The sequence below is a fragment of the Rhinatrema bivittatum genome, chromosome 2, assembly GCF_901001135.1.
Source record: "Rhinatrema bivittatum chromosome 2, aRhiBiv1.1, whole genome shotgun sequence".
Taxonomy (NCBI): Eukaryota; Metazoa; Chordata; class Amphibia; order Gymnophiona; family Rhinatrematidae; genus Rhinatrema; species Rhinatrema bivittatum.
Genome location: NC_042616.1, coordinates 273,530,850 through 273,557,550, shown reverse-complemented (window position 1 = coordinate 273,557,550; position 26,701 = coordinate 273,530,850). Strand labels below are relative to the sequence as shown.

The following is a 26,701-nucleotide window of genomic DNA, read 5'->3' as shown; positions in this document are numbered from 1 at the left end:
AGAAATTCTCTTGCTTGTTAGCATAGTTATTGTAGTCGTTAAACATATGTACAGGTTAAATTACATGCTTTGTATTGGTTCAGCAATAGAAGTTGTAGCATAGAGTCATTGGGTGATTTGGTAGGCTTTGGTAAACATCCAAGTTTTTAGTTCTTTTTTTGAAGGTTTTTAAAATTTGCTGTGTTCTCAGTTCGGCTGGGAACTGTGTTCTCAGTTCGGTTCCAGAGTTTGGGGCTTCCTAGGGAAATGGCTCTTTTCCAAGTTGAGATAAGTTGTTTGTGGCAAGCAGGTGGAATTTTTAGTAACCTTTGTTAGCTGAATGAAGATTTCGGTTTGGTGAGTGGAGTTTTATGGATGCACTTAGCCAGTTTGTTTTTCGTATATTATTTTGTGTGATATGGATACTATTTTGTAGTCTATCCTGTATTTTATTGGGAGCCTGTATAATGAAATGGAGAAATTACTTACCTGATAATTTCGTTTTCCTTAGTGTAGACAGATGGACTCAGGACCAATGAGTATAGTGTACTCCTGTTAGCAGTTGGAGACGGATCAGATTTCAATCTGACGTCAGTCCCTAGTACACATACCCCTGCAGGAAGTGCAGCTCTTCAGTATTCTCCTCAAAGCATTGTGGATATATGTGTGACTGACTAATTTGATTAGCTTGGATAACTTCGTAAGTTGGTTAAACTTTATAACTTGGTTAACTTGAACTGGTTGAATTGACTATAGCTGGAGACCGCCAGTGGACTCAACTGGAAAGCATAGACACCCGGCAGGGTGGTAATCCTAAGTGACTGAAAACATGGCTTACCCTTGATCATTTGAATTCCATGTGTAAAGGCAGCCAAGGGTGGGATGCTGAGTTCATCTGTCTACACTAAGGAAAACGAAATTATCAGGAAGTAATTTCTCCATTTCCTAGTGTGTAGCAGATGGACTCAGGACCAATGGTATGTATAAAAGCTACTCTCGAACCGGGTGGGAGGCTGCCCGTGACCCACTTAGTACTGCCCTTGCAAATGCCATGTCCTCCCAAGCCTGAACATCCAGGCGGTAAAATCTGGAGGAGGTGTGGAGGGAGGACCATGTCGCTGCCTTGCAAATCTCGGCGGGTGACAGCATTCTGTTTTCTGCCCAGGATATTGCTTGGGCTCTGGTAGAATGGGCCTTGACCTGTAGAGGCGGTGGTTTGTCTGCTTCTACGTATGCCACCTTAATGACCTCCTTGATCCAGCGAGTTATGGTTGCCCACGAGGCCGCTTCCCCTTGTCTCTTCCCGCTGTGTAGGACAAAAAGGTGGTCCGTTTTTCGTACGGGTTCCGAGATTTCCAGGTATCTGGATAAGACGTCTGCCGATGTTGAGGTGACGTAGACTTCGAGCTTCTTCTGGATTCTTCACGTCATCCGGCGATGGTAGCGAGATGGTTTGGTTAAGGTGGAAGCGTGATACCACTTTGGGAAGCAACGAAGGGACCGTGCGTAGCTGTATGGCCCCCGGAGTGAGCCTGAGGAATGGTTCATGGCAGAACAGTGCCTGTAATTCTGAAATGCGGCGGGCTGAACAAACCGCCAGCAGAAATGCTGTCTTTAACGTTAACAGGTGGAGGGACAGCCCTCGGAGGGGCCTGAAGGGGGTTCCTGCTAGGAAATCCAGGACCAGGTTGAGATTCCAAGGAGGTACCAGCCACTTTAGTGGTGGGCGTATGTGCTTGACTCCTTTCAGGAAGCGTGACACGTCCGGGTGAGAAGCTATGCTGTTGCCCTCGCTCTTGGGGCCATAGCATGCCAATGCGGCCACCTGTACCTTGATGGAGTTGAGGGACAGCCCTTTCTGTAGGCCGTTATGTAAGAATTCTAGGATCAAGGGAATTTTACTTGAGCATGGCTTGATGTCGTGGCCTTCGCACCAGGCTTCAAATACTCTCCAAATCCTTATGTACGTTAGGGATGTGGAGAACTTGTGTGCTCAGAGTAGGGTGTCTATTATAGCCCCCGAGTAACCACTCTCTCAGGCGAGCCCTCTCAAGGGCCAGGCCATAAAAGAGAGAATTGAGCTGGATCCTCGTGGAGGATCGGTCCTTGTTGTAGCAGGTCTCTGTGTGGAGGCAGTGGTAGGGGGTTCCCTGCCAGTAGTCTTCTCATGTTTGCATACCACGGTCTTCTTGGCCAGTCCGGGGCCACTAGAAGAACTAGTCCCCTGTGTAGCTGTATCTTGTGAATGATTGCGCCCAATAGGGGCCACGGCGGGAACACATATAATAGGGTCACCTGTGCCCAGGTCTGTACCAGGGCATCGATCCCCTGGGACTGAGGTTCCCGCCTACGGCTGAAGTACCTGGGTACTGGATCGGTTTGCCAGAAGGTCCATGTCCGGTGTCCCCCACCGGTTCACTATCAATTGGAACGCTGTGGACGACAGCTTCCATTCTCCTGGGTCTAGACTTTCCCTGCTGAGGTAGTCTGCCGTGATGTTGTCTTTCCCAATGATGTGGACGGCCGAGATCTCCTGGAGGTTTACTTCCACCCATGCCATTAGGGGGTCTATTTCCAGAGACACCTGCTGGCTTCTGGTTCCCCCCTGCCGGTTGATGTAGGCCACTGTTGTGGCGTTGTCCAACATTACTCTGACCGCTTTGTCTCTGAGTCCGTGACTGAATCGTAGACAGGCTAGTCTGACTGCCCACGCTTCTAGGCAGTTGATGTTCCATCCTGCCTCTTCTGCGTTCCACTGCCCTTGGGCTGTTAACTCCTCGCAGTGTGCTCCCCATCCTCATAGGCTGGCATCTGTGGTGAGCAGGATCCAGGTTGGGGAGGATAGCCTTGTTCCCCGGCTCAGGTGGTTGGCTTGCAGCCACCACCGTAGCTGGGTCCGGACTCTGCCCGGGAGTGATAGACATACGGCGTAATTCTGAGACCGTGGACACCATCGTAATAGACATGAGTGCTGCAGGGGTCTCATGTGAGCTCATGCCCATGGCACTACTTCCAGTGTGGATGCCATCAGACCAAGGATTTGCAGGTAATCCCATGATGTGGGACGAGGTTCACTCAATAGGATTTGTAACCGGTTCCACAGTTTTGATCTCCTTGTGGGAGTCAGGCTGACCTTGTCTTCCTTGGTGTCAAATCGGACTCCTAGGTATTCCAGAGACTGTGAGGGCTGTAGACAACTCTTGCTGGTATTTACCACCCAACCTAGGCTCTCCAGTACAGTTTTGACTCTGTTGGTTGCTTGGCGGCTTTCCTCTGGGGATTTTGCCCTGATCAGCCAGTCATCTAGGTAAGGATGTACGAGGACTCCTTCCTTCCTCAGTGTTGCCGCCACCACCGCTATGATCTTGGTGAACATCTGGGGTGCTGTGGCTAACCCGAAGGGTAGTGCCCGAAACTGGTAGTGATGGTCCAGGATTTTGAAGCGTAGATAGCGCTAATGTTCCTGATGAATTGGGATGTGTCGGTAGGCCTCCGAAAGATCCAGGGATGTGAGAAGATGTCCCGGTTGTATCGCCCTTATTACGGAGCGTAGGGTTTCCATAAGCGGAAGCGGGGAATCCTTAGGTGGCGGATAACTGACTTGAGGTCCAGGATGGGACTGAACGTCTCCTCTTTCTTAGGGACGATAAATACTGGGCATTATTCAATTTATTTCTTGTGGAGAAACTGGGGTGATGGCCTTGAGGGCCAATAGCCTGGTCAGTGTAGCTTCCACTGCCGCCCTCTTGAAGAGTTTGTGGCAGGGGGATTCCATGAACTTGTCCGGAGGGGTTCGTAGGAAATCCAGGTAGTACCCCTCCCGGATGATGGCTAGGACCCACTTGTCTGAAGTTATCTTGACCCATCTGTGGTAGAATAGGGCTAGTCTGCCCCCTATGGCTTCGTCCTTTGGATGGGTCGGCTAAATCTCATTGTGGGGTACGGCTGGGGCTGCACCCGAGCTGGCTCCCCTCTTGTTGTGCTTGTTCCGAAAGGGCTGGTTCCTGGCCGTAGGCCGGGGCGCTTGATAGTTGTTTCTGTATGGATTGAAGCGCCAAGAGCTTCTGCCCCTGGAAGATCGGGGAAAGGGTCGTTGGTTTCTCTTAGTCCTGTCCTCCGGTAGGCGCAGCAATGGGGACTCACCCCATTTGTCGGCCAGTTTCTCTAGCTCGCTGACGAACAGGAGAGATCTTTTTAAGGGCATCCTTGTGAGGCAAGTTTTGGAAGATGCATCGGCTAACCAGCTTCGGAGCCAGAGTTGTCTCCTGCCAGCCACCGCAGATGACACTCCTCTGGCTGCTGTACACACCAGGTCGGAAGCGGCATCCGCAAGGAATGATACTGCTGGTTCCATGACTTCTCCAGGGGTGTTGCTCCTGGTCTGAGATAAGCAGGCACGTGTCACTACGGTGCAGCAGGCCGCTATTTGTAGGGACATAGCGGCTACGTCGAAAGACTGCTTAAGGATGGATTCCAGACGCCGGTCACGTGCGTCTGAGCGCTGCTCCTCCCCTCCACTGGGATAGAAGTGCGCTTCGAGACTGCGCAGACCATGGCATCAACTTTTGGGCATGTCAGGAGGTCTTTGCCCGCCGGGTCCAGGGGGTACATGGCTGCCATAGCTCATCCCCCTTTGAAAGTGGACTCTGGAGCACTCCATTCCAGGTCAATTAGCTGCTGGACGGCTTGTAACAGAGGAAAATGGCGAGAGTTCTGGCGGAGGCCCTCTAGCAGGGGATTCGGCTTAGGCTCCCCCGAAGCACCTGAGCCCAGGATGGCGAGCTACTTCAGGCTGTGAGTGACCAGGTCACGGAGCTCATCCTTGGTGAAGAAGCGTCTCATGGTTCGATGAGGCTCTGTCCCTGGGGGAAGTTCCCCCTCTTCTAGGGGCTTTGCTTCTTCCTAAGAGTAGTCCGTGTCCCTATAGGTGGGGCTTCTGGACAGTGGAAACCTATGTCTAGGCCTCGAGGGGCCTGGGGCCTGCAGGTCTTCTGGTGGCAAGTGTGGCTGATCAGCCAGAGGTTCCATTTGCATTTGAACAAAGGTATGTAGCCCTTTGAAGAACTCCACCCATGAGATAGATGCTGGATCCAAGCCAAGCGGTGCTGGGTCCCTGGGTGGGACTGGCCCTGGGCTGGATATCTCAGGGCCTCCTCGCACTAAGCGCACATGGTGTTGGCCTCCTTGCTTTGTGCGGCTCTGATATGGCATGCTAGGCATGTTTCTGGTGGTGCCATGGTTATCGGTGCGTACCCCCTTATGTGCTCCGGTGCATCTAAGATATGCGTGTGGGTTGTGCGAGCAGTTGTGCGCCCAAGTCGTGGTTATGCGGTAGGCGTGCGGCGCGGGTATAACTTATGCGCACAAGGAATGTGTGTAGACAAGTGTAGACACTTGAAACTAATTGGGGCCCGGCCCTGCTAGGGCGGATCAACCTAGCGGCATTGGTCCCGACCGGCGACATGTGCGACTCCTCGAACCTCGGAGACCGGAGTTGACGCTGAAGATCTCTACCTTACCTAGTCTTCGGCACTTCCTGGTTTCGTTCCGGGCGGTCTCCGGCTGCGGGGGGAGAGGGCAAATACCTTCACCGCCGCATTCGAGGTTGCACCCGCTGCCTCTTAGCCACGCCCGGGATCGGGGGCTAGGTCCTCGCCACGATTCGGCCATCTGACCGAGGCTCACCTCCGAGGGACCACGGAAATCACATCAGGAAATCTCAACTGGGGGAGGGACCTGAGGGTATCACCGCAGGAGAGCGGGGCTAGTCTTCAGAGGTAGGTTTTTCTTCAAAATTTGGGTTTTCTTCTTTGAGTTGGTTCTAACGCTGTGAGAGCGTGCAGATAGCCCCTAACTGCTATGGAGACGGAAAATACTGAAGAGCTGCACTTTCTGCAGGGGTATATGTACTAGGGACTGATGTCAGATTGAAATCTGATCTGTCTCCAACTGGTAACAGGAGTACACTATACCCATTGGTCCTGAGTTCATCTGCTACACGCTAGGAATGAGAGTTGGAGTAATGTGATATTTTTTCGTTCCTGTGAGTATTCTGGCGGCTGTATTTTGAAGTATTTGGAGAAGGCGGATGGTGGTGAGAGGTAAGTTGAATAGTAGGGAGTTGCAGTAATCCAGGTTGAAGATGAGTAGTTGGAGGACTGTTCTGAAGTCACTGGGGGAAAGGAAACGTTTTAGATGTCGTAGGGTTAGGAGTTTGTGATATCCATCTGATTTTAGCGGAGATGTGGTTCTTGACTCCTAGGTTGCGGGCATGGGTGACAGGGGAGATTGCAGTCTTTTGATTCATTATGTTGAGTGGTGGTATGTGTGTGGGGTTGTTCTTTCTATCCAGCATGATTATTTTTGTTTTATCAATGTTTAGGATAAGTCTCATGTTGGTAAGTAGTTGCTTTATTTGGTGAGGTAATTGGCTTTTTTTGTAGGTGTCTTCCAGATAGTTGTGTTTTGGGATAAGTATTTGGATGTCATCAGCATATATGAAGTGAGTCAGTTTAAGGTTTGAGAGGAAGTAGCATATCGGGAGAAGATAAATGTTGAGTGTCGCCGTTAGTGCGGAGCCTTGGGGAACTAGCCTTGGGGAACTCCAGTATTAAGGTTTATTTTCTTTGAGAGGGTGTCGTTGATTGACACCTGGTATGTTCTTTGTGATAGATAGGATGAGAACCATTGAAGGATTTTTTCAATTACACCAATTTTGGACAGACTGTCAATCAGTATTGAATGGTTTACCGTGTCGAAGGGTGCTGATAGGTCTAGTAGGACTAGAAGGTAGCTGTGGCCGTTGTCAAATCCTTTGAGCCCAGTGTCGTTTAAAGATAGGAGTAGTGATTCAGTGTTTAGTTGTTTCCTGAAGCCGAATTGCGTATTACATACCCCAAACTGAAAAAGTTCTTCAAAAGAATCTATTACAAAGTCAAATCTGTCTAGGATAGTGTTTTTATATGTCGCAATTGTATAAAGGAGAAACTTTGCATCGCTGAGAACGTAGTGCTCTTTCAGTTTTGGAAAAGAATTTCCCCTTCACTCTCCAAAACATGTTATAACTGCAGAGGGCCCTTGGATCTCCAAACTTGAAAATCCCAAGCTTGAGAGCCCAGCGGGAAGTCCAGGGAATCTTGTATCAGTAGCATTGCTGAACAATGCTCCAAAGACCCTCAACTTCCTTGATAGTTAATGTCAAGCCCATTTAAGTGGAGCAATTCAAAGTGTCTGCGAACATCCCTTTAGGAGCCTAGTAAATGGAGCATGCAGAACAAATTCCAGATCCAGGGATGCAGTAAATGCTTCATCTCCTTACAGATCAACATAAAAAGATCCCTCGTATAACCGATCTCTCAGAATTCTCAATATACTGGCCAAATTATAAATTTCCATATGTGGAAGCCCCAATTCCTCCCTTCATCCAATTTTCAGCCATGCTAAGGGTACCCGAGGTTTCTTACCCCTCCCACAAAAACTATTTGACATCTTGCTTTTGTAGATGGACTGGTAGATTTTGGGAACACCGCCATTTTACAAATATTGCCCGCCTTAGTAGAGTCAATGGCAGATCCCTCCAAACCTGAAATTTGGTTTTGGTGCAATCCAACAGCGGCAAAATATTCATCTTATATAATGCATCCAAATTAGTGGAGATCATCAATCTCAAATAGCAAAAACATTCCTCCACCCACTTTAAAACTTCTTGTTTTAACTGAGTCAGGATAAGCTAGTGCCTTGAATTTATCAATATTAAATTTGAATCCTGAGAATTTCCCAAAGCATTCAGGAGAAACCCATTAGTGTCCTAAGGGATGTGACCAGTTCTGTTAAAAACACCAATATATCAGCAAATGCTGCATATTTACAACTCCTGGGTCCCTGATTTCACTACCATAATTCCCTTCATCGGCTGTTTAGAGCGGAGCAATGGTTCAAGTCAGTTGTTTATATTTAACAAAAATCTTATATTGAGTCCAAGTACTTTTCCAAATAAACATACACAAATATATATGTACTCACTCTGGTGGAGGCATTTTAGAAGGATCCACATCACGTAGAAATTCACAGAGCAGGGCCTGTTCAGCTGTACAGCGCTTGCTAGGGTCCAAAGCCAGCATATGATCAAAGAGATCCAGTGCATGCGTAGGAATACTGGACAGAAAGAGCAAAGAAAACATTATAGGGGACTGATACAGGATGTAATTACTAGAGTTGCTTTTTATTTTAATAATCATTAGATAGACAGCAATTTAATTCTATATATTTTGTGTCCATGCTGTGCTCTTTGTCAGGAGTTCAAAGGGAAATTAAAGATTTCAGTTGGTAAAGTCCAGTGTAACTACACAGAAAAGCAGTGGCATGTGGTCAGGGCCTTCAAGGGATTCAGTGAATCCCCAGCCCATAGATGTCACTGCAGGTGGCAAGTGTCACCCTGAATTTATACATCGGATCGGCAGCCACTGCAACCATTCTCTCTTTAGCTGCCAGGGATGGGATCCACTGGTGGTCACCGCATCTGATCTGGCTCTTCAGCTATCATGGGACAGGCTACGTGGTGGCCTGCTGAGTTGTATGGTGGGCAGCAAGAGTCGCGTTTATTCAAACGTCACCTCCTGCTGCAAAGAGGCTAGTTGGGCCTTAGTGTCCTTATCTATCGTCAAATTCCAGTGGCATGCAGTCAGGGCCTTCGAGGGATTCAGTGAATCCCCAGCCCAAAGACATTGCTACAGGGTGGCAAGTGCCACCCCAAATTTATACATCGGATCAGGCAGGGATAAACACACTTAGCTATATCACCAGCAGGAATGTTGAGATTACTTACCTGATAATCTCCTTTTCCTTAGTGTAGACAGATGGACTCAGAACGAATGGGTATAGTATGCTCGTGCTAGCAGTTGGAGACGGATCTGACGTCAGCACGGGTACATATACCCCCACAGGAAGCGTAGCAACTCAGTAATCTTCCTTGCAAAAGCTGTTATGGATGTATGTGTACTGACGATCAATGAATTAGTGAAACAGGATTCCCCTGACCAATTGATAGGAGCTGGAGACCACCAGCATTCACAACCGGAAGGCGTCGACACCTGGCCAAGGGGACGCTCTTATGTAAGAAAATGACATGGCCTACCTTGAATCGGTGAAACCCATGTATACCGGCAGCCTGGGCGGGATGCTGAGTCCATCTGTCTACACTAAGGAAAAGGAGATTATCAGGTAAGTAATCTCAACATTTCCTAGCGTGTAGCCAGATGGACTCAGAACGAATGGGATGTACAAAAGCTTTACTCCCAGCCTGGGTGGGAGGCTGCCTGAGGACCGTGTAGGACTGCCCTCGCAAATGCTGTGTCCTCCCTGGCCTGGACATCCAGATGGTAGAACCTAGAAAAGGTATGGAGGGAGGACCATGTCGCCGCTTTACATATTTCTGAAGGCGACAGCATCCTGGATTCTGCCCAAGATGCTGCTTGGGCTCTGGTAGAATGAGCCTTGACTTGTAGAGGCGGCGACTTCCCGGCCTCTACGTAAGCTGCTCTGATAACTTCTTTAATCCAGCGGGCGATGGTGGGCAGAGAGGCCGCTTCACCTTGTTTCTTTCCGCTGTGCAGGACGAACAGATGGTCCGTCTTTCGTACTTCTTGTGTCAATTCCAGATATCTGGGCAGCAATCTGCCGATGTCGAGATGGCGTAGTAAACGCCCTTCTTCTGATTTCTTCAAACCCCCCTTAGTAGGCAAGGATATGGTTTGGTTGAGGTGAAATTGTGAAACCACTTTAGGTAGAAAGGAGGGAACCGTGCGAAGATGGATAGCCTCCAGAGTGATTCTGAGAAAGGGATCACGGCAGGACAGCGTTTGTAGCTCAGAGATGCGGCGTCCGGAACACACTGCCAGCAGAAACACCATCTTCAAAGTTAGAGAACGGAGAGACAGGCCCCGAAGGGGTCTGAAAGTGGATCCCACGAGGAAATCCAAAACTAGGTTGAGGTTCCACAGGGGCACTGGCCACTTCAGTGGTGGACGAATGTGCTTGACTCCTTTCAGGAAGCGAGAAACATCTGGATGTGTGGCAATGGTCTTGCCATCCCTCCTGGGACCGTAGCAAGACAGCGCAGCCACCTGAACCTTGATGGAGCTGAGGGAGAGACCCTTCCGAAGTCCATCTTGCAGGAAATCCAAAACAATAGAGATTGTGGTCGCATGTGGATTGGTGCCGTGAGTATTGCACCAGTCTTCAAATATTCTCCAGATCCTTACGTAGGTGAGGGATGTGGAAAACTTGCAGGCTCGGAGGAGTATCTATCACGGGCTCCGAGTAACCTCTTTTCTTCAGTCTAGCCCTCTCAATGGCCAGACCGTAAGAGAGAATTGAGCCGGATCCTCGTGGAGGATGGGACCTTGACGAAGCAGGTCCCTGAGAGGAGGCAGGGGAAGGGGCTCCCCTGCCAGTAGTCTTCTCATGTCCGCGTACCAGGGTCTTCTTGGCCAGTCTGGTACCACTAGAAGAACTAGGCCCCGGTGCTTCTGGATCTTGTGGATAAGGGCGCCCAGCAGAGGCCATGGAGGAAAAGCGTATAGCAGAGTCCCTGGAGACCATGGCTGAACCAGGGCGTCGATCCCGTGTGAGAACAGATCTCGCTTGCGGCTGAAGTATCTGGGTACTTGAGCATTGGACCTGTCCGCTAGTAAGTCCATGTCCGGAATCCCCCAGTGATCCACAATCATCTGGAAGGCTGTGGGGGAGAGCTGCCATTCCCCCGGATTTAGGCTTTCTCTGCTGAGGAAGTCTGCCGTGGTGTTGACCTTCCCGGCAATGTGGACGGCGGAGAAGTCCTGAAGATTCGCTTCTGTCCAAGCCATCAGCGGGGCTATCTCTAGAGATACCTGTCGGCTTCTGGTTCTGCCCTGACGGTTGATGTATGCCACCATGGTGGCGTTGTCGGACATCACCCTGACTGCTTTGTTCTTCAATCTGTGAGCCAATTGCAGGCAGGCTAACCTGACCGCCCGTGCCTCCAGGCGGTTGATGTTCTACCTTGACTCTTCTCTATTCCACCGCCCTTGTGCGGTGAGTTCTTCGCAGTGTGCTCCCCAGCCGCTCAGGCTGGCATCTCTGGTGAGCAGAATCCACGTGGGGGAGGACATCTTCGACCCCCTGCTCGTGTGGTTGGCCTGCAACCACCACCGTAACTGGGTCCGCACTCTGGCTGGCAGAGGTAGGTGCGTGGAATAATTCCGGAAGCGGGGGCTCCAGCGAGAGAGCAGGGAGCGTTGTAGAGGCCTCATATGGGCCCTTGCCCAGGGTACCACTTCCAGGGTGGATGCCATGAGGCCAAGAACCTGCAAATAATCCCAAGCTATGGGCCGGCTGGCTCCCATCAAGGACCGGAGACGCGTCTGAGGTTTTAACCTTCTCTTGGTACTGAGACTGACTTTGTCTGCCTGGGTGTCGAACTGGACTCCCAGGTATTCCAGTGATTGGGAAGGCTGTAGGCAACTCTTGTTGAGGTTGACTACCCATCCCAGGCTTACCAGAAGGGCGATTACTCCGTCGGTAGCCCAATGGCTCTCCTCTCGTGATTTCGCCCTGATCAGCCAATCGTCTAGGTAGGGATGGACAAGGATTCCTTCTCGTCTGAGCGCCGCTGCTACCACTACGACCACCTTGGTGAAGGTCCGCTGCGCCGTGGCTAACCCGAAGGGCAGAGCCCGGAATTGGAAATGGCGTCCCAGAACCTTGAAGCGTAGGTAGCGCTGATGATCCGGATGGATCGGGATATGCAGGTAGGTTTCTGATAAGTCTAAGGCCATGAGGAATTCTCCTGGCTGGACTGCGGTCTTGACTGAGCGTAGAGTTTCCATGCGAAACCTCGGGACCCTTAAGTATCGATTGACTGACGAGGTCCAGTACAGGCTGGAAAGTGCCCTCTTTCTTGGGTACCATGAAATAAATGGAATAGTGTCCAGAATTCATTTCCCATGCAGGTACTGGGATGATGGCTTTCAAGGACAGGAGCCTCGCCAGGGTAGCTTCCAATGCTGCCTTCTTGTGCATTGGACACGAAGATTCCACAAACCTGTCCGGAGGGAGGTGATGGAAGTCCAGATAATACCCCTCTTGGATGATGGCGAGGACCCACTGGTCCGACGTAATCTCGACCCATCTGGGGTAGAAGAGGGTTAACCTGCCCCCTATGGCTTCGTCCCCCGGATGGATCGGCTGATTCTCATTGTGAGGCGCGGCCGGGACCTGAACCCGAGCCGGCTCCCCTCTTGCGCTGCTTGGTCCGAAAGGACTGGTTCCTGGCCTGCGGACGAGGTGCCTGGTAGCGACTCCTATAGGGAGTGAAGCGTTGGGAGCTTCTACTTCTGGAGGGCCTAGGAAAGGCGCGATGGTTCCTTCTGAACCGATCTTCTGGCAATCGAGGTACTGGAGAGGCGCCCCATGTGCTGGCCAGTTTATCAAGGTCGCTGCCGAACAGGAAAGAACCCCTAAAGGGCATTCTGGTGAGGCGTGTCTTCGAAGGAGCATCGGCTGACCAATTCCGTATCCAGAGCTGCCTCCTGGCGGCTACGGAGGATGAGACCCCCTTGGCTGTTGTACGGACTAGGTCTGATGCAGCATCCGTGAGGAACGAGAGAGCTGACGCCATGTCTGTTGCCGGAGCCTTGTTCCTGACCTGTGACAAACAGGAACGCGTCACCACTGTGCAGCAGGTTGCGATCCGCAAAGATAGAGCTGCCACCTCAAAGGTCTGTTTCAGGATGGCGTCCAAGCGCCGGCATGAGCCTCCTTGAGGGCCGCCCCCCCTTCAACTGGAATGGTAGTGCGCTTGACCACAGCGCTGACCAAGGCGTCCACCTGAGGGCACGCCAGCATCTCCTTGATTGCCGGTTTCAGAGGGTACATGCCCGTCAGGGCCCGACCCCCTTTGAATGAGGCTGCTGATGCAGCCCATTCCAAATCTATCAGTTGCTGTGCTGCTTGCAAGAAGGGAAAATGGCAGGCTGAAGACCTTCCAGCAGAGGGTTCTGCGTAGAGGGCGCCGTAGTGCTGGGACCTGTAATATCCAACTCTGCCAGGCACTGAGATACCAGGTCGTAGAGATCTTCCTTGGGAAAGAACCGCCTCATGGTTCGATATGGCTCAATCCCCGAGGGAAGTTCCCCCTCCTCCGGGGGTTCGGATTCGTCCTCCGAGACATCAGGGTCCGCCTGAACCGGACTGCTCGGAGGTGAGTGCCCATGATAAGGGCGTGAAGGTCCAGGGGCAGGATCAGCTGGAGTAACAACCGCAGCGGCAGCAGCAGCAGGGCCTGAACGGGAAGCTGACTGCATCTGTACAAAGGCATGAATCCCCTTAAAGAGATCCACCCAGGAAATGGAAGCGGTCTCTAGTCGTCGGGGTACCAAGTCCCCCGGGATCCCAGGTTGTTCGAGACAGCCCGCTAGATCCGGAGTGGCCCCTGGGGAACTGTCAGCAAACCGTGGTTGAGACTGGTCCTGGCCCGAGGCTCCCACTGCCTCCTCACATTGGGCACAAAGGGAGTCTGGCTCCTCGCTATGCGTGGCTCTAAGCTGGCATGCGGAGCAGAGGCCGAGGGCTTTAATGCCGGAATCAGGAGGCGCCGCCGCTGAAGACGCTGAGGCGTTCTGTTCCATTGAAGAATATGCGCTTAATATAATATGTGCTCAATAATATGCGGCAGCAATATGCGCTCAATACAACAGGCGCTCAATAATATGCGGCAGCAATATACGCTTAATACAACAGGCGCTCAAATAATATGCGGCAGCAATATGCGCTCAATACAACAGGCGCTCAATAATATGCGGCAGCAATATACGCTTAATACAACAGGCGCTGAATAATATGCGGAAGCAATATGCGCTCAATACAACAGGCGCTCAATAATATGCGGCAGCAATATACGCTTAATACAACAGGCGCTCAATAATATGCGGCAGCAATATACTCTCAATGATAACCAATATGCGCTCATTAGTCTGAGGTCAGCAATATACGCACAATGATATACAATATGTGCTCAGTAGTATGCGGTCAGCAATATACGCTCAAGGATATCCAATATGTGCTTAATCAGACAGGTGCCTATCATGGGCGCTCAATACCTGAACAAGGCAGACAAAATGGCGACCTCCACGGCGTGCCACATGCAGGCAACGCCGCCGATCCTCGTTCCTCGGAGACCAAAAAGTAAGAGATGTACGCCTTACCTGATCCTCGGCGCTTCCCGGTTGGAACCCGGGCGGTCTCCGGCTGCGGGGGGAGAGGGGAAATACCTTCACCGCCGCGCTTGAGGAAATGCACCCGCTGCCTCTAGGTCCACGCCGGGACCGAGGCGCCTCTTCCGCCACGCCTGAGCCCTTCTCGCCCGGGGGCTAAGTCCCTGCCGCGATTCGGCCACCCGACCGAGGCCTAGACCTCCGGGGGATCGCGGAAATCACCCCGGGAAACTCAACTGGGGGAGGGACCCCAAGGGTATCACCGCAGGAGTGCAGGGCTCGATGTTCCTGTAGAAATTTAGTAAGAAGAATATAGAAAGTAGAATAGAAAGTAGATTGGAAACACGCTCAGCGAGCGTGCAGGCTCTCCAAACTGCTTTGGAGACTGAAATTACTGAGTTGCTACGCTTCCTGTGTGGGTATATGTACCCGTGCTGACGTCAGATCCGTCTCCAACTGCTAGCACGAGCATACTATACCCATTCGTTCTGAGTCCATCTGGCTACACGCTAGGAAATCGCAGTTATCCAAATATCATTGCCTGCTACCACGGGGCCAGCCTTGCTACAGCAGCAGATAACGTTTGAATAAATGCAACTCGTGCTGCTGCCCACCCTACAACTCAACAGGCTACCACGGAGCCTGACCCATGACAGCTGAATAGCGATATCAGAGGTGATGGCCACCAGCGGACCTCATCCTGCTGGCGGCTAGAGAGAAGGATGCAGTGGCTACCAGTTGATACCATCCCTCTGGCACCCTGTGTGTGAAGGGGTGACCGCCTGTGTGGGTGGATGAATGACTGGGTAAGAGCCTGGATATGTGTTTGTGGGTGTACGAGATCTGCGTGTGCGTGACTGTGGGTGGGTGGGCACTTGACTGGGCGAGTGGGTATTGGGGTGACTGTGGCAGTGTATGACTATGTGTTTAGGTGGGTGGGTGACTGCCTTGTGGTGAGAGCCAATGCATGTGTATAGAGGAGAGCCTATGTGTGGGTGTGAGTGGGGAGTGAGCCTGCATGTGTATGTGAGTGAGGACAGTTTATACAGCTCTCCATTCCATCCCCCAATCCACAACAATCTCAGAGTGGCTGGACATCGAAAAATCCCAAGTATGAAGAGAGGGAGATTTTTAAAATCCATATTAGTTTTATTAATGGATGTTATTTGATATGTTTGCTATTTTGAAATATTTTATTAGTATTCTGGGAAATTGTGTAACCCTTTTTTATGAGGTTTTAATTATTGGATATTCTAGTAATCACAGTTTTAAAATATTGAGAAATTACTACTTATCTGATAATTTCCTTTTATTTAGGACAGTCAGATGAATCAAGAACAAGCAGGTTATGCACTTCTACCACAAGAGAGAGAGCAAGCAGATATGACAGTATATATACCCCTGCAGTGACATCAGCCAGCCAGTATTCTCTTCAAAAGCAACTGTATATAGACTAGCAAAATATTTTATTTAAAACAGATAACTATCGGGCCGATACAGTACAGTGCGCTCTGGAGCGCACTATTAGCCGGCATTTGGACGTGCGTTTTGGATGCGCTAGCTTTACCCCTTATTCAGTAAGGGGTAATAGCGTGTCCAAAACGCACGTCCAACCCCCCAAAGCTAATAGCACCCGCAACATGCAAATGCATGCTGATGGCCCTATTAGGTATTCCCGCGCGATTCAGAAAGCAAAATGTGCAGCCAAGCCGCACATTTTACTTTCAGAAATTAGCGCCTACCTTTGGCTGTCGGGTCGAAAACCGGATGCTCAATTTTGCCGGCGTCCAGTTTGAGCCCATGGCTGTCAGTGGACTTGAGAACCGATGCCGGCAAAATTGAGCGTCGGCTGTCAAACCCGCTGACAGCTGCCGCTTCCATGAAAAAGGCGCTAGGGACGCGCTAGTGTCCCTAGCGCCTCTTTTTACCGCCGGGCCTAATTTAAATAAATTAAGATACTGTATCGCGCGTACAGGAGAGCATCCTGTGCGCGTGCTGGGAGAGCGGGCACTCGCCTGCTCTCCCGCAGTTTTACTGTATCAGCCTGTATGTTAATATTCAGCCAACAGGCAACACTGAGCTCAGATAAGTAAACACACTAGTCTAGGGACTGATGTAAGACTTACCAGTAAGCCCTGTTAAACGTCAGCATACAGGAGGAACAATATGCAATCATCTAGCAACCTAGAGAGGGAAGCTGTTTCATCTGACTAAAGAAAAGGAAATCAGATAAGTAGTAATTTCTCGTTTCTTAGCATCCAGTCAGATGAATCCAGAACAAGTGAGATGTATCCAAGCCTGCGGTCCAGCCAAAACTGCACTCAAAGGCCGCATCCTCCCAGGCCTGAATATCCAGACGATAATACCTGGAAAATGTGTGTAAGGAGGACCATGTTGCAGCTCGGCAAATGTCGACATGAGACAATCTGACTTCTGTCCATAACACTGCCTGAGTCCTAGTGGAATGAGCTTTAACCTGAATAGGTAACTGCTTCCCAGCATCCATGTATGCAGCCATGACTACCTCCTTAATCCAGCGAGCTAAAGTAGCCCAAGAAGCTGGCTCTGTCTAAAACCGCCATGCAGGACAAACAGGCAATCCGACTTCTGCAAAGGCTCAGTAACCTTTAGATAACTGATAATATGTCTCTTGACATCCAAGGGTCGCAGCAGACAATATTCCTCTACATCCCTCTGTCTGTCCAGAGGCAGCAGAGAGAGGGACTAATTCAAGTGAAACTCAGTGATCACGTTTGGTAAAAAGGCAGCTGTACTGCCCCTGGAGTCACCTGGAGAAATGGCTCCCGGCAAGACAAGGCCTGCAATTCAGAAACCCTACGCACAGAACAAATAGTCACAAGGAACACAGTTTTCAAGGTCAGTAATCGCAAGGACAGAATACATAGCGGTCTAAATCCAAAAAAATCCAAAACCAAATTAAGGCTCCATATGGGTACCGGAAACTGCAAAGGACGACGAAGATGTTTCACTCCTTTCAGGAAACGGGCCACATCAGGATGAGTAAACAAGGATCCACCATTTGCCTGACCCCTGAAACAGGCGAGAGCTGCTACTTGTACCTTTAAGGAATTGAGAGCCAAGCCTTTATTCAAGCCATCCTGAAAAAATCCAAAATGAGTGGAATCTTTACCAAGGATCATCACACCAGGCTTCAAACACTCTCCAAACCCGCACATACGCCAAGGAAGTGGAGAACTTTCTACCTCTTAGGAAGGTGGAAATCACTGCCATAGAATATCCACGTTTCAGCAGGTAAGCCTTTCAGGTCCCTGTGCGCTGAAAATCGAAGAGGTGAATCCACTAGGAGCCTCTGCAGATCTACATACCATGGTCTCCTAGGCCAGTCTGGAACAACCAAGAGCACCATCCATCTGTGGTGTTCGATCCTTCGAATCAATCTGCCCAACATAGGCCAGGGAGGAAAGGCATACAGCAACTTGTCTTCCAGCCACTCCTGCACTAGGGCATCAATTCCCAATGATTTCTGATCTCTTCTGCGACTGAAGAATTGCACGTAAAGTCGCCAACAGGTCTAAGAACGGGAGACCCCAGTGATCCCAAATCAGCTGAAATGCATCGACTGACAATGCCCACTCTCCTGGGTTCAGACTCCCTGCTGAGAAAGTCTGCTCTTACACTGACTTTGCCTGCAAGTGTGAGGCTGAGATCATCTGGAGATGCACCTCTCCCCATTTCATAAGTTGATCTATTTCCTGGTGACACTTGTTGGCTCTTGGTACCTCCTTGTCGATTGATGTAAGCCACAGTTGTTGCATTGTCACTTATTATTCAGACTAATTGACCCTGCAACCTGTTGCTGAACTGTAGCCTATTGTTGAACTGTAAACATGCCAACCAGACCACCCTGGCTTCCAGCTGATTGATATTCCAGACTCTTCCACACTGCAGTGCCCTTGCACTGTCAGCTCCCCATCCCAGGAGACTCACATCAGACGTCGGTATTCCCTTCCGTAGATGATCCGCTTGCAGCCACCACTGCAGTTGGTAGGAGACCTCCATCAGCAGGTGGAGGCGAATCAAATAGTCCTGGGATTGCGGGTTCCATCAAGACAGCACGGAGTGCTGAACAGGACGCATGTGTGACTTCACTCCCGGTACCACTTCCAGGGTTGCTGCCATCTAGCCAAGGACCTGCAGGGTAAGACCATATGGTTGGGAACAGAGAGTTCAGACGAGTTGAGCTAGCAACTTCAGAATTCGAGCTTTTGGCAGGAACACCTTGGCCTGTTTCATGTCGAACTGAACCCCCAGATATTCCAGTGACTGAGTAGGCTGAAGACTGCTCTTGGCTAGGTTCACCAACCAGCCGAGCTCCTGCAACAAGGAAATCACCTTGCGAGTAACCAGTCAGCTCTCTTCCAGCGACTTTGCACAAATGAGCTTGTCGTCCAAATACAGGTGTCCTAGGATTCCATCTTTTCTCAATTCTGCCGCAACTACCACCACTACCTTGGAAAAGGTTCTGGGCGCGGTGACCAGACCAAAGGACAGTGCCTGAAACCAAAAGTGGTGCCCAGAACTGTGAACCGCAGGAAGCATTGATGTTCTAGTCGGATGGGAACGTGAAGATATGCCTCAGACAGATCCAGAGATGTCAGAAATTCCCCTGATTACATGGCCATTATCACCCAGCACAAGGTCTACATGCGAAAATGCTTCAGTCACAGATGAAGGTTGACGCCTTTGAGGACCAGGATGAAACGAAAGGAGCCCTCCTTCTTTGGCACAAAACATTTTCCTGAGATGTGGGCACTGGGACCATAGCCTTCACAGACTGAGGAGCCTTGCCAATGTACCCTTCTCTTCTGTGGGGAGTGGCAGGTAGACTCCATGAACATGTTCCTAACACCACGAAACTATTTCATATCTTTCTTGTATCACCTCCAGGATCCACTAATCCGATGTGATTTCGACCCAGAACTGAGGGAGAGCCCCCTCGCCCCCCATCTCCTGTTCCCGGGGGTGGGTTGGCAAAGCTTCATTGGAAGGTTTGGCAGGTTCCACTACCCGAGCCAATGCCTCTTCTGGGTTGTAAGGGATGACAGAACTGAGACCTACTGAAGGGTCGAACCCTCTGAAAGCCGCTCCTCTGAAAGGCAGAAATTGCTTGGATCCTCTAGCATGACCTCATGTTAAGGGAGCACTGCACCTGCTTATCTCTTCAAGAAAACGAGGAACCAGAGATTTGCCCCACTTACTGGCCAGTTTCTCCAACTCACTGCTAAACAAAAGCGAGCTGTGAAAGGGCAACTTGATGAGAATAGCCTTTGAGGTCACATCAGTGGACCAATTTCACAACCATAATTGACATCTGGCCCCTATCAATGCCAATTCCTCTGGCTGAATGTATACCAAATCATAGCCCGCATCTACCAAGGTGGCAGCAGCTGGTTCTATAACTGCCCTGGAATTTACCCCAGAGTCATTGACCTCCGGGGAGAGAAGCAAACAAGAGCGAGCCACCAAGGAACAACAAGACGTGATCTACAAGATCATTGCCACAGCTTCAAATGCTTAAGTATAGTCAATATTTTTTTTATCATGAGCATCTTTCAAAGCTGCACCTCCTTCCACAGGAATAGTGGTGCATTTGGAGACTGCACACACAAGTGCATCTACCTTTGGAAAACAAGCGCTCTCTCACCACTGGATCCAGACGGTACAGGCTTTCCAAAATCAGACCCCCATTGAAATTAGCCTCTGGGGCATCCCACTCACGATCAATCAAATCTTGAATGGCCTCTATAATGGGGAATAAACATGAGGCTTTACACAAGGAAACCAAAATGGGATTTCTTTTTGGCCCAGACACTGAATCTGTCCCAGGAACTCCAAGCATTGACGAGGTCTGGCTAAATCAGAGCTGATAGTTCATGTCTATGAAAGAACAGTAAGTTCTATTCGGTTCTAACCCAGGGGGGAGGAATTTCACCATCCTCAAGAGAGGCAGGACTGGTGTTATCATCCGTGCCATCCCGATCTCTATCCAAAGGTTCCGCTGCCTCTCTAGGAGTACTCCTGCACTTAACAGAAGGTCCAGGCAAGGTTCCTACCTGCACCTCTGCTCGAGAAACATTGGACAGGGCTGAGGACTGTGCAAGTAGAAAGGATTGCAACCCCTGGAAAAATTCTACCCACGAAAAAGAGGAATCCAGACCAGGAGGAGCCTGATGAGTACTTACTGAGCTACCTTCCCCTGCTGAGGAACCAGTTAGGGAAGTTCTAAATTCAGGTGCCCCTCTTGAGTTGTCTTTACCCAGACACACAACCGGCTGGGAAGAACCAGGCTTAATGAAATCAAAGGAAGACAATTCCCCCTGAGCCTCCAAACAGTGCTGGTACAAATCAGCGGGCACTCCTGGTTGAGATGCCTGAATATGTCAAGCAGCGTAAAGAGAAAGACCCTTAAGTTTCTTAGGTACAGGCTCCATTATGGCTGACAGTGCGCTGAATGGCAGCCAGAGGCATGGGTCTAGCTGCCCTTTTTATTTTTTTTTGTTTTACACACTCAACTCAGGTGCTCAAAAAATTATTTGTCCAACACTTAGGCATGCAAACCTAGACACCTGCCTAGGCAGCCAAAAACTTAAGCGCAGAGTACTACTTGAGCGAAGAGGGAAACGGCGCTGACATGGGCGCACAGACTACAAGACCCGAATGTGCGCCCAAAAACAGAGTGTACAGACTGGATGCACAGCTAGACACACACCGGACTGACAATCCTGTAGAGGGCAGCCTTAAGCATGCGAAAAGCCATTGCGGCCTACCACGCTGCATGCAGCGAAAAGCTTGGAGTGGGACCTAGCCTAAAGAGGCTGCTCAACCCGCCAGGCTGCCCACATCCCTCGACCTCTCAGAGCTGGACAAACTTCGGAACAGCTCACCAAGCACGGAGACTGGGGGAGGAGGACGCCCTTCCAAGTTACTTTAAGTCTCTGTAGATATATATATATTTTTTTAAACTTACCAGAGCTCAGCCTTACCTGGCTGAGCACAGAGTCAGTCTCTGGCTGTGGGGGAGAGGGCATGTGCCGTCACCACCATTGCTCGGCTTCCTGTATCCGCTGCCTTTCAGCTGCACAAGCAGCTAAGTCCACTCCAGCTGTAAAATCAGCCAACGAACCAAGCCACTCGTCCGAGGGACCACTGAAATCACCTCAGGAATTCTCAACTGTGGGAGGGACCATTTGGTATCACCACAGGAAGGCAGGCGAATACATCTCCTGAATTCTCCTTTTCTTTAAAAATAAGCAATCCCCAGTGGGGAGAAGCACGTCCACCATCTGCTGGAGACTGAGAATACTGGCGGGCTGTCACTGCAGGGATACATATACTGTGACATCAGCTTGCTCCATCTCCATTTGCTGGTAGAGCTGCATAACCCACTTGTTCTGGATTAATCTGACTGGATGCCAAGAAATTCTTAGTATGGTTTTAATTTTAAAATTGTTTTATATTTCTTAATTTGTTGGTCTCTTAGTTTGCCTTTGGTAAGGGTCTCTCTCAGTCCTGTACGATCAAGGTGAGAATTCTGCTAATTTATAGTTTCTAGGTATCTATAGCAGTCCATCTTGCTCTTTTTTCAATAGGAGGTATATTGGTCTTCTAGGACTTGATGTAATATTTCCAATGCTGCTCTTTTCTGGGTAGAGTTGTTGCTGTTGAGTCCTGGGAGTTAGTGTTGTGTTAAAATGGCAGATTTGTCTCTTGGGTTAAACTGTATTCTTGGCTTTTATTGGACCTATGTATGAGTTACTGAGACAATATAGGACCTGTCTTTAGATATGAATGTCCCATATCTGACATCTGAAGGGACTTATGAAGTTTTAAAAGCTTTCATCCAATATTATTAGATATGTATTTTTATTTTTTTTTTATTTTACAGGTATTTTAGGCAGCCTGGCTTCTTTTGTTTTCTAGATAGGATGCATATTGGTGTTTTACAGCCTGATGTAATATTTGCAGTGTTGCCTTTTTGAGGTAAGGTTGTAGTTTGTGCTGACATTTAGTGCTGTTTTTGGTATGGGAGGATTAATCTATTGGAATGTTTTTACTTCTGGCTTTCAGAGGGCCAAGCTCACACCCATAATATGTTACAACAGGCCTAATGCCATATGGGTTCCATGTGTCTTTTGAATTTTGGGCACAGGGGGGTTGATGAAGTGAGACTGTTGTAGACCGGAGAGGGGGGGGGAGAACGGGCTGCACATGTTGGAGGAGGAATCCCCTGCTATGTCACTGCAAAAGAGGAACTTGCATGATCAGATATGCAGTGAACAAAGTACAAAAATGTCTTCTTACAAAGCGAACTCTTCTCTGAGTTTCCGACGATACTGCTTCTTTGGTTTCATGGTGTTGAAATATGATAGCTTTATTACGTCTGGCCATACAGCAGGACAAGGACTCCCACATATACGGCTGAAAAAGACAGAAGAATAATTAAACAAGTATATATATAGGAGTGCAAATTGTAGCACATTAGAATTTTTTGTATAAAGGCTCACAATTATGCTGTTAAAGGCTTATTTCTAACTATATCATGACAACAGCAGCCTTTTACAATCCAGAACACACTGATGTTCCAAGTCAGGTTTCCTGCAACATGTTATTAAATGGGAGGAAGAGTACAAACACCGACTGACCATTAAAATGTTCCCAGTGTGCACCATTCTCCCAGTGAAAAGATGTAAATTCAGTACCCCCAGAGCCCAACAGGAAGCAAAACTACAATGCTGTACTACAACATGTTTCTCAGAGCTTTTATATCTTCAAACGGATATACTGCCTCTTGTTTTCAAGGTCAACTCTAATATTTTATTGCTTTTCTTTGACTTTGACCAGGTGTAGTTAGAATTCTAGATGACAAATCACACTGTTTCCTTGATAAGTAACAAACATTGGTGTGTACTAGCAGAAAAGCACATTTGTGGACTGACATTTTGTAACCTGTTTAAAAAATATATATATTTCTTTACTTCACGCAGACATGAACAGAAAACTTTCTGCAGTGCTATATAGTGCAATAACCAGTATAATGCAGTAAAAATATTTAATAAAACTTTGTGCTCATAGTTTATTTTGACAGACAAAAATCACAACATTGTGCATCCTCTGAGGGGGTCTTTGAATATCATAGTTATACCTTGTTAAAATACTGCTGCAGCCTAGCTGCCCCAGAGGTTCATGGAGCACTTCACTTTTACCTCAAAGTTCCCAAGTAAATTCCTTTAGATAGCCATAAACAGAACAGTCCTGGAAATCCAGCTCCACAGGGTAGATTCATTCCATGGAAATTCAGTGGAAAAACACTCAAAACCCTGATACTGAATGCTACAAATTTGTTTTTAAAAAAAGAATCACCTTATTAATTCAAGCTGAGCAAGTTCTTGATTTGCTTGAAAGATTGGCTTCTTAGTGAAAAGCTCACCAAGGATACATCTGTAAGAGATCACAATTTTATATTTCAGCAATGTCTCTGGACAATATACAAAGTACTATTTATGCTCCAACTACTCCCTCTTACCCTGTTTATTCTAAAAAACTGTCCTTACCCACAACTCCAGACATCAATTGCTGGTGTGTAGCGTTCTTCCCCAAGTAGTAGTTCAGGAGGCCGGTACCACAGTGTAATAACTTTGTTGGTATATGGACGACTGCAAGGGAGAAACATTTAAAATTAAGCTTTATAAAAATACATATGTATTTTTTTTTTTGTTAAACATCAGGAATGTTTCTCCAGTTATCAACAAAATGCTTTGTATCCTTTTACCAAATGTATGCCAAATTCTTCAATGAATCTTTCACCAAAGTGGAAGATGTAAAAATCAAAACTACTAAAACAGTAGAGCTATCAATGTGGCAAACTGGTTTTCAGAATTAGACATGTATTGCTTTACTTAGCATTAAAGCAAAAATTGCTTACTTGTAACCAGTATTCTCCAAGGAGAGCAGGATAAACAAACAGTCTCACATGTATGTCGTCACCCGACAGAACTGACAAAGATCATCTCTCAAAGAATTTTGGAAAGGAATTTTCTGGGCATGAATGGTTTGCTTACACATTTGTCACCTCGCAAAGCTACCTCAGTCCTATAGTATAGCTTTGTGGGATTTTGAGCTTCTGCAACCGCATGGGCAAGGCCTTAAACTCTCCTGCTAGCAACGGTGAGAAGACTGAGGAAAATGTCTCTTGAACAAACTCCTCCAAGGTCCATCCAGATAACTGCTAGTGGAGGGAGAGTGGATCAGAGCGTGCACATTTCTGACATGCAGAATAGTGGTCTTTCATTAGATGGAGACCCTCTTCCTTAACTTTGTACCTAAAAGGTTCTTTCAACTGCACCTCTACAAGCCTTCCTGCATATATTCCCTTAGGCCTGCAGCTGCCAATAGCCATGGCAGTGGCTCTCGATGCCATCTCAAAAATATTGCAAGTCAAATGGACCAGATGCTTCCCATATATCTCACCAGTGTCCAAAAGGTGAACAAATTCTCGCTTCTCTGGAAGGAAAAAGTTTCTGTGCTCCTTCCAAAATGCTAAACATGTATTTGAGCATGGAGATCTGAAAGGATTCTAAAATTTCTCCAGGATGCACTCACCAGGGACAAAATTCACTTGCCATGTACACCTGCTTCCTGACCCCTCTTCTCCCAACACCCCACCCACAATGATTTGTGTTGGGAGAAGTGGTAAGTATTTTTTCCCTGGCGAGTACACACTCTTCCATCCCACCTCCCCTCACCACATCCTAGCCAGGTATAATCCTTTCTCCTCCAATTCCCCACAATCTTCTCATTCTCAACTCCTTTCCCTCTTCACTCTCACAATGCCTTCAACTATTTCACTTCTCTCAGGCCTGGATGGGAGCCAAAGACCAACTCTTACCCCCTTCCAGGCACAGTCCTCTTACTTCTCTTCCAGTCATTCTATCAGCTTCACTCATGCTCTGCTTCTCCTCCTTCCACATTCCCTCAGTTGTCTTATTCTCCTCCTAGGTACTGATGAGGGCTGAAAATGCCACCTCCTGCCCAAAGGCAGAGTAAAACCACTGCCTGCTACTCCCTAAATCACCACTTCCTCCTCATGGGCCCTGATTGGGACCAGAGATGCTTCTGCTGTCAGGGTGAAGATGCTCCACCTACTTGCAGCTGCCAGATGCTCCACCTACTTGTAGCTGCCAGAATACTTACTGGGAAAGGCAGAAGAGATCATATCACCCAAACACTGGCCGACTTACACTGGCTCCCAATAGAACAAAGAGTGCAATTCAAAACACTATGCACAATTCATAAACTAATAAATGACGAAAATGCCAACTGGCTAAACACCGCACTTCGATTACATGTCCCTCAAAGGAATCTCAGGTCTGCCAATAAAGCACTGCTAATCATACCCTCAGTCAAAACAGCAAAGTTGACCCAGGTTAGAGAGAGAGCACTATCATTGGCAGGACCATTATTATGGAACACATTACCCACTTGAGCTAAGACTAATGAAAGATTTAAAACTCTTCAAAAAAAGCTTAAAAACTTGGCTCTTCAAAAAAGCATTCCACAGTAAGGTCGCAGAAGAAACAAATACATTCAGCTGAAAGTCACCTATAAAAGCAGATTATTTGTCTTTTTATTTTTTTTGTTATTTTACTCACATTTAAATATTAATTTATAAACAGTATGCACATATACGATTAGAACGGCAATCGGATATAGCATTTCCAATCCACTTTTCAATTAGAGTATATTATTGAACAATGTAACTGTAAAATATTGGCACCGCTTGGATAACTTAGAAAACTATCAAACCTATTTCGTGCCTAAGTGTAAACCGTTGTGATGGTGCACTACTAAACGACGGTATAGAAAAAATTTTAAATAAATAAAATAATTTGCCCAGGCAAGTAGATATTTACAACCCTGTAGATCTCATAAAACACTATGTAGTAGCCAAGCATATAATTCTTTGCATACAGGTTCAAGGTTTGGGACTCACCCCAGAGGGAATGAAGAATAAGTCTGACTGTGGCCTTTTTTCAAGGCAGATTCAATTCCATACAATGAGGCAACTGGACTGTCAAATCCCTCCAAATATCTGCTGTCCACCTTCTGTCTTATAGGAAAGTGTGGTCTCCTGCACTCATTACTTGCTGAAGGGGTGGAGTAACTACTTAGTGATTACAGGAACTGGCTGCAAACCAGGGAAGCAGGGGTTCAAATCCCACTTTTTCCAGTGATGGGCACTGCCACCAACTCTTTGGCGCATCAAAGTATTTGAGGTAGCCTAGAATAGTGCCTTGGCCCACTCTTGACCTCTAACAGGTATAAAATTGGATTGTAAGCCCTGTGGGGATAGGGAAATATCTATAGTACCTGAAAGTAATCCACTTTGATATATACTTTTAAGTGCCAAAAAGCAGAATATAAAAATCTAAATA

The 26,701-nt window shown here is 48.3% G+C and overlaps 1 protein-coding gene across 1 annotated transcript in view; it reads right to left on the bottom strand.

Annotated features, from left to right (window-relative positions):
• Positions 1 to 26,701, bottom strand: part of CDK13 (cyclin dependent kinase 13) — a 284,521-nt gene that overhangs the window by 87,881 nt on the left and 169,939 nt on the right. Inside the window, 4 exon segments of the mRNA XM_029589531.1 lie at positions 8,002 to 8,133; positions 22,572 to 22,688; positions 23,631 to 23,708; positions 23,822 to 23,923. Coding sequence (XP_029445391.1) covers positions 8,002 to 8,133; positions 22,572 to 22,688; positions 23,631 to 23,708; positions 23,822 to 23,923 — 429 coding nt within the window.